Raw genomic sequence first — 12,245 nt, forward strand, 5'->3', positions numbered from 1 at the left:
GGAGGATGGTTTAAGATGAGCAGTAGAAGCAAAGACCTCATATGATAGCAAGGAAGAGATATGTTTGTGAGCCTGATCTTCCAAGAGCATTTTTGCCACAAATGAAAAATGGCTCATCCTTGATATAGTGCTTTCTGAACAATTGTGTCTCTGGCAATTATTAGTGCTTTTTGAAAGCTCTATAGTTCACCTCTTTGGGCTTCAGTGTTTTCACTAGATAATGTATGTAAAGCACTTTGTAAACCACAAAATGTTGTAGAAATGTCATCTATTATTATCTAAGGTTCTATCCAGCACTAAATCTCGTGGCTTGCTAGTAAGTACGAGACCCAGAATTTGAACCTAGTTCCACTGACTACAAAAATCTGCTTGCATAGTAAATGTTGGCCACCTGTTCATCCTAATTTGTAGTATATCATCAACAAGTCATAGCATTTTCATGCTATAAAGACAGGCACCTTAAAGATCCCTTTATTTTATTTATTTATTTTTTGTATAAAACCTGAAATATTTTACTTTTTTAAACTGTGATCTAAGTTTACTTAGATTCCATGGAATTGATATAAGAGTATTTGATATGAGTCAGTAAACAAAACATTGTAATAGCCACAATAAACTTTGTTAGAAATGTATGTGTTGTAAAAAAAAAAATTTAAATATTGCTTGATGCCTGGAATAGATTAATAGAAATGCTGGACAAGAACAGTGTCAAAGGAAGCTTTAAAAACACCTGTTTTGATTAATTCTGGGGCCCCATTAGACTAACTTCTATCCTCCCAGTCTTCCTGGCCCAAGTTCCACTCAAACAGGATATGGGCTAGTTAATAAGGCCTCAGTTGTTTCCTGTAGCAGTTTTTTCATGAACATTTTATCTAGCTATATAAACAAAGCTCATAAGAAATATACAAATATAAAAAGCTACAAATATTAATAAATTACATCATCACAAAACACAGAAACACTTCATAAGGTGCTAGTAAAATAACTGTATTCCCCCATCATAGAAGAATGGAAACAAAGAACTGGTATTAAAGTTGAAGAGTCATCTTCAAAATGTGTCCTAAATAGATTTCTTTTTGTACTATTTGCTTTTGTGTAAGACTGTACCAGTGTGACTTGTTTTTCAGCCAATACCTAATTCCCAAAGGGAAAAAAAAAGAAAAATGAAAAATAAAAAAAAAAAAATTTTTTTTTTAAAGAATCAAAAATACAACAGTTTGTCATACTCGGCAAAAAAAAAACCCAACTCCTATAAATGTTAATTAAGTATTCTATAGAAAATAATTTCAAAAGATACTTTTACTTTTATAAAAAGAAGTTATTTTGTGGGCGGCCAGTTAGCACAGTGAGTAAGAGCACCGGCCCCAGAGTTGGGATGACCTGGGATTGAATCCGGGCTCAGATCTTAACACCACACCCAGAAATAACTGGCTGTGTAACCTTGAGCAAGTTACTTAACCCCAATTGCTTTAAAAAAAATTTAAAAAGAAGTTATTTTGGGCAGCTAGGTGGCTCGGTAGAGCACAGGCCCTGAAGTCAGGAGGACCTGAGTTCAAATGTGGCCTCTGACCAGATACTTGACACTTACTAGCTGTGTGACCCTGGGCAAGTCAATTTTGCTTCATCAAAAATAAAATAAAAAAAAAGAAGTTATTTAAAAAGCTATTCACAAGCTACATTCTGTGAAAAATATACCTTAGGAAAACACATCTAAAATTAAAAGACCAGATTGCCTGAGAAACAAATTCCACTCCACCTCTCAGTGTTTATGTGCCCATAAGCCATTTAATGGAAGATAAAAGAACTCTACACCAAAATGCAATGATTTAAGAAGAGAAACATATCCAGTCAGATTGTCAGTCAGCCCAATGTCGGACCCTTTATTTTACAGAGGAAAAAAATGAGGCTCAAAGAAGTTAAGTGATCTGCCCAGGTTCACTCAGGTTTTACTAGTGATAAAACCAGGACTAGAGCTCAGGCCTCTTACCTGCCAAAGTGGTCTCCTTTATATTTCATTATTTCTGTTTCTCAACATCCACATAGAACAAAAGGAAATAACATTAAATTGCAGAAGAGATTTTTAGAAGTTAAACATAAGAAAAAATTTCTTGACTGTTAGGGATTGCTGAACATTGAAATTAAACAAATAAGCAAAAGTTATAAATCATCTTCCATGGAGATTTTTGTGTAGGATGGGTATCCATTTGTCTGATTTGGCATACATAAATATAATATTGTCTAGAGTCAGGGAGATTCGCCGATAATTGGCTGACTGAGAAGGCTATCAGTAGATAGCTCATGAAGCACATTTTTTGTTACTGTGTTGAATTTATTTTGTATTTTTACTATTACCTTAGCTGGCTTTGTAAAGAGTACATATTTAGTTATATATTTTCTACTGTGCTGATCCTCTGATGTTTTGGTAAGCGGTTTCAGTGACCATGGACAATCCAGACAGCTGATGTTGACATATACTACCCATCTCCTAGAGAGAGGTGACGAACTAGAATGAGGCACCTACGTTTTGACATGGCCATTGTGTGAATTTGTTTTGCTTGACTATGCATATTTGTTACAGGGATTTTTATTTATACAGGGATTTATTGTTACAGTCATTCTGTTTTTCTCTTTTTCAGTTTTGGGGGTAGGTAAGAGGAAGAAGGGACTAATAATAGGGTCTCCATAAACAAAGAAAGAAAAGAATTTCATTACACCATTTTTTCAAATGTACAGAAGAAAATAGAAGGAAACAGACAAGCAGGACAGCTTTGAAAGGTCCATGCTGCATTTATTATCTATTTAAAAGGAAAATCATACTGTGCATAATGGTTAACAGTTTTCACGTATAGTCCTCTTTTTCTATTCTTTTTCTAGAAATGCTCATATTATTTATTGTTTAGGTTCAGATTAAAAAATTAAAAGTTTAAATGTATTATGATACATTGTCAGCAAAAACCTTATGTCATATATCTTCATTATTAACCCTCTCTTGTAGGTTTTGGTTTGATTGCTTCTGGCCAATGTGATGTGGTTGTGGCAGGCGGTGTGGAGTTGATGTCAGATGTCCCTATTCGACATTCTAGGAAGATGAGGAAACTGATGCTTGAGTTTAACAAGGCCAAGACCCTGGGTCAGCGACTGTCTTTAGCTTCTAAATTCAGACTGAATTTCTTAGCACCAGAGGTAAGATTTTTAACTTCTCTGTAGAGACCTCTGATTGTCAAATAGATTTCTTTGAAGTAATATGAAGGTTGGACTTTGAGCATGCTAAACACTCACGAAGGAAGATCTTGTTGGCCACAGTGAAAGCTTAATTATTTAGCTTAACATACAAAACAAACAAAAAAAACCCCCCAAAATTAGTGATTCTGAGGATCTTCATTGTTCAGGTGCTTGTTTGGATTGTCATATAAACTATAGCATATATATATATATATATATATATATATATATATATATATATATGTATATATATTCATTCTATGATTTTCAGAGAGTTTCCTGTTTCTTCAGTTATAAGACATAACCAACAAAACCTTTATGTTATAGTTCTTCCAAAAAGAATAAGCAAAAGTCATGTTTTGGGACCTCCTCTCCACCAGTTGCTATGTGGCTGCTGTCAAAGGGTCATCAGAGTTCCTGACTCTCATCATTCTTCTCTTCCCAGCTTCCTGCTGTGAGTGAGTTCTCAACCAGTGAGACGATGGGCCATTCTGCTGACCGACTGGCTGCTGCGTTCTCTGTTTCCCGTGAGGAGCAGGACGAGTATGCCCTTCGTTCTCACCGTCTAGCCAAGCAAGCTCAGGAACAAGGACTTCTCACTGATGTTGTCTCCTTCAAAGTTCCAGGTGAACACAACTTGTCTTTTCTCTTAGGAGAATACAGAATGAGAACGAGCTGCAGAATCCCAAATCCTTCCCTCAACACAGTCCCCTTCTTTTGAAGAACATCAAATATTGGTCCCACCAGAAATTCCTAGTCTTGATATCTTAAAACCTGAAGAGTTCTCACTGTTTCTTTTCAGTCTTTCTTCTTGATTTTGGGATTATAAGAACCCATTATTAATTGGTCCCTTCCATGTTTACAATGCTTGCTTCCTTCTGTGTTCCTGGAGGTAGTGTAATGGAATGAGCATGGTCTTGGATTGGGAAAACCAGAATTTGAATTTTGACTCTGTCAAAATTCTCTTTATGTTGTTGGTCAAAGTACTTAATCTCTCATCTGTAAAATGGGAATAATAATTCTCATCATACTTATCTCCCAGGGTTCTTGAGATTAAGCAAGTGTTTGAAAGCACTTACATTATATAAATATAAGGTGATATTATTGATGGGGTTATTAGGCCAACAGACTATATGGCACAGACATGGAGTCAGGAAGATCTGAGTTCAAATCCAGCCTTGGACAGATACTGGCTGTGTAAACCTGGATGAGTCACTTAACCTCTCTTTGCCTTAGTTTCTTCATCTGTGAAGGGGGGTTAATAATAGCAGCCACCTCCAGGGTTGAGGATCAGGTTAGGTAATACTTACAAAATGCTTAACAGTGTGTGGCACATAGTAAGTGCTATATAAATTGTTAGCTATTTATTTACACATCAGATACATGCCCTCTCTTTGTAGACTGCCGATTTACATAGTAGAATTATATTACTGATAATCCAAACTAAAAGAAACAGACCTTTTTTTCTTTAATCCTTTAGGTTTCCCCACAAACATACTGACGTTTTAATTTCTTTTAAAAATAGGTTCATTCTTTAGGTCTTGCAAAAATCCTCCTATTAATTGACTAAGCCTGGCTAAATTTCATGTTTTTGTGATTTTTGAAGCTCATTTCTGTAAAATAGCATCTGATGCTTAGTGTTCCTTCAAGTTAAAATTACTTTTTCTTTTTTAAAAAAACAGGAAAAGATACAGTTTCCAAAGATAATGGCATTCGTCCTTCCTCGCTGGAACAAATGGCAAAATTGAAACCTGCGTTCATTAAACCATATGGCACAGTCACAGCTGCTAACTCCTCTTTTCTGGTAACCACACGATATGTGTACTTGTTGACTTTTCTTGTACTTTTCGACTGGTAGGGATCTCAACTGGAACTGAAATGTGCACACATGCTCATGATACAATGAAGGCTTACGGAAGCAGTGCCATACAAAATACAGACTCAGTAGAGGTCATTATCAGGACAGTATTATTACTGAATCATAGAAACTCCAAGTGGGAAGCCAAAATCTGCCTCCTTGTAGCTTCCACCTCTTAGTGCCAATTTTGTCCCCTACAGCAACACAAAAGAAGTTTGCTCTAACTTCACCATGACCCCCATTCATATTTTTGAAGGTGTCACTCATAGCTTTCCTAAGTTAAATGCCTCAGCTTCCTTCAGGCCATCTTCATATGCTGTGATTTTCATTTTAACTCTCTTGATCACCTTCCTCTGAACATAACTCCAGCTTATCAATAGCCTTCTTAATATATAATGCCTAGAACAAGACACAGTGTTCTACAGGAAGTGCATCAATTTCCTCTTTTCATCTAGGCACTGTTAATACAGGTTGAATGCATTAGCAAATTTAATATCTGACACATTCTTGTCACATAACAAAAACTCCCAGGGCTTTTATGCATTAACTGCCTTCAGACCAAGTCTTCCCCTGTACAATACTTAGGTCATTGATTTTTTGAACCAGTGTTCAGCGTAGGTGTTGTATGAATACATATACTTATTTGATGCATATCTTTGGTATCTGTGGTTGTTTCAGTGTGGGAGACTTCTGCTGTGGGAATTCCTTCCACCAAAGTGGATGGCTCTACAATCATCTCTGATTTAAGTAATTACCTGAGGCGCAAAAAAGCAAAAAAACCCATATCTAGTAAGTGTCAAGGGTAAAATTTGAACCCCAGTGTGTGGCATCAAGCCTGGCTCTCTGTCCACTATGCCATAGTAACTCTAGATCAGAGAATCTTAACCAGAGGTTGGTGAAATTGATTTTAAAAATATTTTAATAACTGTATTTTAATATTATTGATTTCCTTTATAATTCTGTTTTTTGTTTTATGCATTTAAAAACTTTCTGGAAAAACAATTAAAAATAAAAAAAAATAACATTATTCTGAAAAAGAATCTACAAGCTTCAACACCCTGCCAAAGTGATCCATGACACAACAAAAATTAAGAACCCTTTCTCTTTGTGAATACATACATTCCTGTTAAAATGTTATATTCTTATTTGTAGGCCATTTTAACAACCTAATGAGATCACTTTGAATCCTAATTGCTACCCAGTATATTAACTGTCCTCTTAACTTTGTTGCATTTGCCTATTTTTTAAACATGTCCGTCCAAATCACTGCTGAAAGTTTTCCACATGGTGAAGTCGATCATGAAGCCCTGTAGTTTGCTATTAGCACTGGGTAGAGCAGGAACATTTAGCCTTTTGTGTCATGTACCCTTTTGGTAGTCTGATGAAGCCTGTTCAGCCCTCAAAATACTGTTTTTAAAATGCATGAAATTGGGGCGGCCAGGTGGCTCAGCAAGTAAGAGCACCAGCTCCAGTGTTGGGACGACCTGGAGATCGAATCCCGGGCTTAGACACTCAGCACCACACCCAGAAATAACTGGCCGTGTAACCTTGAGCAAGTTACTTAACCCCGATTGCTTAAAATTAAAAAAAATAAATAAAATAAAATGCATGAAATAAAATACATAGGTTACTAAGGAAACAAATTATATTGAGGTAAAGTTCAGACTATTTTAAAAAGTAAAACAAGTTCACGGAAACCAGGTTAAGAACTCTTGATCTATTAATCAATACTCATTAGGGCATGATGCATCGTTCAACACAGATTCTGCCCCACTGAGCTCAGTTAGCCCACATTTTTCCATTTTATTGGAAAAAATATGGGAGTAACTGTTGCCATTTAAGTCAGGTGTTTTTAGCATCCCTAAACTGCATTTAAATTTTTAGTTCAGTCTTCATTTTCTATTATCATCATTTTCATTTTAGCTGATATAATAATAAACTGTTCATTAGAAATGTAGCTATATGGGGCAGTCAGGTGGCGCAGTGAGTAAGAGCACTGGCCCAGAGTCGGGATGACCTGGGATCGAATCCAGGCTCTAATACTTAGCTCCACACCCAGAAATAACTGTAACCTTGAGCAAGTTACTTAACCTCAATTGCTTTTAAAAATAAATAAATAAATGAATGAACAAAAAGGTCCCTCACGGCTCTTAGGCAGTGATCTGGGACCCTTTCTGCTCTCAATCTATGATTATATGATCTCCTAATTCAAAGTAGCCTCCTGAAGACCCAGGACCCTTGTTAATGTTCTCTGTGCTAGCTTTCTCATTTTGAGTGCCTGCTGGGTGCTGAGGAAAATAGAAAGTTAAATGAAAGACCGTCCTCAAAAAACCCTTAGATTTCTTATAATAAGCACATATATCCACTGATGTACACACTAGTTGCAAAATGTTCTCAGTAGAGTTGGTGTGATTAAATACTAATATACAGGGAAGAGCAAAGGTTGGACTGTATGCATGTGGTTTTCAAATCCAGAGTACAACAGGGATATTCAAACTGTAATTTCCAGACCCATGGAGGAGTATGATGGTTCTGTTATTGTGCAGACTCTATTGTGCAGTCTGTAAACTGCAGACAAGCAAGGAACTCAGTTTGGAAGCTTAGGGGACAAATTCCAACGTACAGTGAAAATCTAACTCCAATGGCCTACTTATTTGAAGGAATATTTGATAAACAAAACTATAGAGTGGCATAAGAGTGTGGTCTGTTCTTTTGAATTTAAGGTAATGTGTTTAGGTAGTATCGTAACTCAAGGAACTGTTAACAGTGAGCTATAATAATGTGGTCCAGGATATTATGTAGGATGTGTACTTTGACTTTTGAAGAATTTATAATGGAGTGACATTTCCATTTGAACTTGTCACGTGCAGCTATTTTATTTGAAATGCAATAAGGACTGCATTTAGGTAGGCATTTTGGATTCTTGATGTCATTGCATGTCAGGTTAAAAGCTTAGGGCTTCAAGAGCACCCTGCATTCAATAGCATCTGTTTCCTCATCACAACTTACTTAACTATTCTTGCTACTCCCATCATCACTGCTTCCTACCGTTGCAGAGGCTAGAGGTGAGGAAGAAGTTGTTTAGAAGACACAGGGGCAGAGAACAGTTTCAAAGTATCATCCCCAGGATATGTAGAAAAGGTTCAGTCTGCTGGGGGAGCCACTGCTGCGGGTTGAGTTATAAAATTCCTGGTATTTTGTGACAAAAGCACAAAGTTTCGATTCTGATGTATGAAATAAGGCATGCTTTATAAAAAGTCTCTAATGGATGAAATGAAATTTTTTTGTACATCCTTTGTTCTTTGTTAACCCAACTCCCAGACAAATGGTTATAAAATGTTCTTAGGTTGTAATTTAGTGATGGATGAAACTAGATAAGTGAATTATCAAGTGGAATTGTCACAGCATTTTTCAGAGAATAAACTAGTTCTCAGTGTCCTGTAGATATGATTTGAATTATTTGCCTGATTCAGAAATAGGATAAACAGTAGGGCTAAAAGAGCCCATTTAGGTGACCTAATTCCTCAGTACTGAGACTGAGAATTGAACTGTCTTTCTGGTTGCTGTTTCAGACTGATGGAGCTTCAGCAATGCTGATTATGTCAGAAGAAAAAGCTTTGGCCTTGGGCTATAAACCAAAAGCATACTTAAGGTAAGGTAAATGAAATGTTAAATTGAATCATCACTCTTTCCATTTTTTATTTTTTATTGTTGGAACTAACACAGTGTTTTTCTCCCTAGGGATTTTGTGTATGTGTCTCAAGATCCAAAAGATCAGCTTTTACTGGGGTGAGTGGCAGTATCATCTTTGGATTTAGTTAGGAATGTTTAACATGACTAGATTTTAAGTTCAAGAAATGACCTATTTAGATACTAATTATATAATAACTATAATTATAATCTTATAATCCCATTATTCCCTGATTCTCTCTCCTTTCAGTCACCACTCTAGTGCACAGCCTTATCACCTTGACTGACCTATTGCAGTAACCTCCTGATTGGTCTCCTTGTTTCCAGTCTTCCCCATCTCTAATCCACACTCCACATTGCTGCCAAATAGATACTTCTAGACTATAAGTCTGCCATGTCAACCCCCCACTCCCACCCCTAGTTAAATAACCTTCAGTGGCTTCCCATTATCTCTAGAATCAAATACAAACTCCTCTATATAGCATCTAAACTCCTTTCCATCTTGGCTCCAAACTATCTACATCATCCCCATTCATACGTTCTGTAGTCTGAAGGCTGAGCTGACCTTACTGCATCTCACACGTGACATTCCCTCTCCTGTTTCTCTCTGCTTTTGTACATGTTGTCCTCCATGCCGGGAATGAATTCCCTCTCACCTTTGCCATTTATAATTCTTAGTTTTCTTTAAAGTTTAATATGCAGTTCACCTCGTATATGAGGCCTTTTCTAATACCTCTTCTTCCTAGAGGCTTGTGGTTTGCCTCTCCCTAAATTACCTTGTATTTATCTCAAGCACGTGTGTGTGTGTGAGTGTGAGTGTGTGAGTGAGACACACACACACACACACACACACACACACATCTCCCCACCTGGTGGCATATGAGCTTTTGAGGACACTGTCTTTTTCATTTTTCTCTTTGTATCTCCAGCACCTAGGACACAGTGTTTGGCATGTAGGTCATATATGTGTTTATAGTAAATGCCTCTTTATTGATTTATTGATTGAATAATAATTCCATACATATGCTTTGGGTGTATAAGGTGGCAGATCTGTTCTGCCCTGACAGTGCCAATTGTAGTGTATCAGACTGAGAGAAGGTCCCACCTCTGAGAGAGTACTGATACTGAAGAAAGAGGGGCAGTCCACACCAGCATGGAAGTAAATAGGTTTCATCAGGAGGAGCTTACTCATAAGACTGGTCTTTGGTGGCCAGGGGACAGAATAATGGGACCCCCCCCCCCCATTAGGCCAGGCCAGATATTTTATAGAAATAGAACTAAGAAGCCGAGGGATGGTCCATAGTCATGTGCAAGTTTTCCCATGGGATAGAACTGCTTTTTACTGTTTACATTAGCCATGATACTAGAGATCACATTCTTATACTCTTGCTTCCACTGTATAAGGAGTAGTCTGGTTTTGTAGTTTTACCAGTGTATAGAAATTCCCTCTCATTGTGGGGAACTCCCTCTACCAATAGAGAGCGGTGACTTGTCTATATTTTCTAGTCTTAGAGACAAACTTGGGGCATTGAGAGATTAAGTTATTTGCCTAGAGTCACACACACTTAGTTAGGATGTGCCCACTACTCCCTATATATGTGCATAGCACTTGATCATTTACACTGCTTTTTCACTTATATCATCATCATCTTTGATCCTTGTGAGGTAGGAAGGATCTTTAATTTTCATTTGATAGAAAAAACAGCCAAAGCTCAGGGAAGATAAATTGGGTCTTAACCTAAGGCTCAATAATGGACCCAGGACTACAATCCACTTTTTCCTATAGAAAAAAAAGTGATAAGTGATAGCTAGATTACCAGACAAGCACACAGGCATTTTCAATTTATAGGGTGGATAAAATACTTAATATTTACAATGAAATATTATAATTCTTTAAACAAAACAGAAGCAATTAAAGGGAATAATTAAACAAAACAAATTTAATACAAGTGATAAAGAATTTTTCTATATAAATTGAAGGGTGGTGCTTGAGGAAAAACAAGCCTCATTATATGATGAGGAGACTGAGCTGGAAACTAGTAAACTCTTGAAGGAGATGTTGTAGCACTCTTCAAGCATTGCTTCTTTATGTATCTCATTTAATTTTTAAATGTACAACTTGTCTTTACTAACCCTTTTCTGAGTCTGAAGAGCCATGACTTGCATGATTTGGGTCTCTAAAGCAAAAACAGACAGAGATAAAGGAAATAGCCCTTCCTGGGAGGTCATGCAAAAGGAGAAAGTGAAGGAGGAGGAACAGGGCTAAAGAAATGTGAATAGACACAGGAGAAACTTGTCCAGAGTTGGAATTAACTGACCCAGGAAAGGAGGAGAGCATCAGGCTGTAGCAGAGAGAGGGCTAGCCCCCAAGCAGGAAGGCCCTGGTTTGTATCTTGCCTCTTCCACATGTTCCCAGGGAACTCAGAGGCAATGCTTTCAGACTGGGTGCTGCAGAAAAGGGACACATGCACATTGGGAGAGGAAATACTTCACTGGGAGCTCCCTACATCAGTTCCAGTTTTTTAAAAAGGGAAAGGGAGAGCAAGAAGCAGTGGAAGGAGACAACAAGGATGGTTTGCCCACATCAGACAACAAATAACCAATGACAATCTGGTTGTTTGGGTGGTTCATGGAGGGGTCACTTAGAGGAGGAAGGGAGCTGGTATGTGTCCTCCACAACCATTGGTTAGCTAAGGGACCTTCTTAAACTGAGTGTTTGTACCATCCTGACTGTAAAATGTACAGTTTCAGGTTAATGTATGATAAATTGTCTTCCCAAAGCAGTAAGAAGCACAGTAGAGTAAATGTTCACAAATTTTCCCCTTGTACCTTCAGGATTTTAATTGGCAGGCCTTCAGGCATCGTGGTGGGGGACAGAGAATGGGATGGATGGGAATATAATGCCTAATGGAGGTCTTTCTATAACATTTGAGAGGATATCATGTGAAGTAGATTATGACCATCATGGATTTCTGATCATTAAGGTAATAGCTAACTAAAGTTGATTTTTTTTAATTGATTGGCAAGAATTATTAAGTGATAGCCATGAACAATTGTACTAAGCTCTGAGGATAGAAATAAAAAAGTGAGAGGGTCCCTGCCTTCAGAGGGTTTACATTCTGTTAGGGGTGGGGAAGATGAGCATACAGCATGTTCACAGATAAGTAGATTTAGAATATATGTGAAATAAAATCGGTTTAGAAGAAACACACATATAATAAAAAATATATAAAATAAACAGTGATGGAGAGTGGAGCACTAACAATTAGAGAACAGACTTCATATAGGATGTGGCATTTAAGCTAAGCTTTGAAGAGAGCTAGGAGACCCAGGAAGTAAGAGCAAAGAAGATCAACCCAAGTATAGGGCACAGCTTGGGCACAGGCATGGAGACAGGAGAAGACTGGCCTGTACAAGGAACAGCAAGAAACTCAGTTTGGCCAGAACATAGCTTGTGTGAGGACTTACGTGTAAT

General features: G+C 37.4%; 1 protein-coding gene across 3 annotated transcripts in view; it reads left to right on the forward strand.

Moving 5' to 3' along the window:
* The window catches only part of HADHB (hydroxyacyl-CoA dehydrogenase trifunctional multienzyme complex subunit beta), a 228,772-nt gene that overhangs the window by 209,449 nt on the left and 7,078 nt on the right, over positions 1 to 12,245 (forward strand). For all 3 annotated transcript variants that reach the window (XM_069072018.1, XM_069072020.1, XM_069072017.1), the window contains 5 exons: positions 2,996 to 3,183; positions 3,668 to 3,848; positions 4,905 to 5,026; positions 8,653 to 8,732; positions 8,822 to 8,869. In XM_069072018.1, the coding sequence (XP_068928119.1) occupies positions 2,996 to 3,183; positions 3,668 to 3,848; positions 4,905 to 5,026; positions 8,653 to 8,732; positions 8,822 to 8,869 (619 nt within the window). The remainder of the gene's footprint in view (positions 1 to 2,995; positions 3,184 to 3,667; positions 3,849 to 4,904; positions 5,027 to 8,652; positions 8,733 to 8,821; positions 8,870 to 12,245) is intronic.

Source organism: Petaurus breviceps, unplaced genomic scaffold, assembly GCF_028583685.1.
Source record: "Petaurus breviceps papuanus isolate PSGF00001 unplaced genomic scaffold, PetGlider_PUasm1.0 90845, whole genome shotgun sequence".
Lineage (NCBI taxonomy): Eukaryota > Metazoa > Chordata > Mammalia > Diprotodontia > Petauridae > Petaurus > Petaurus breviceps.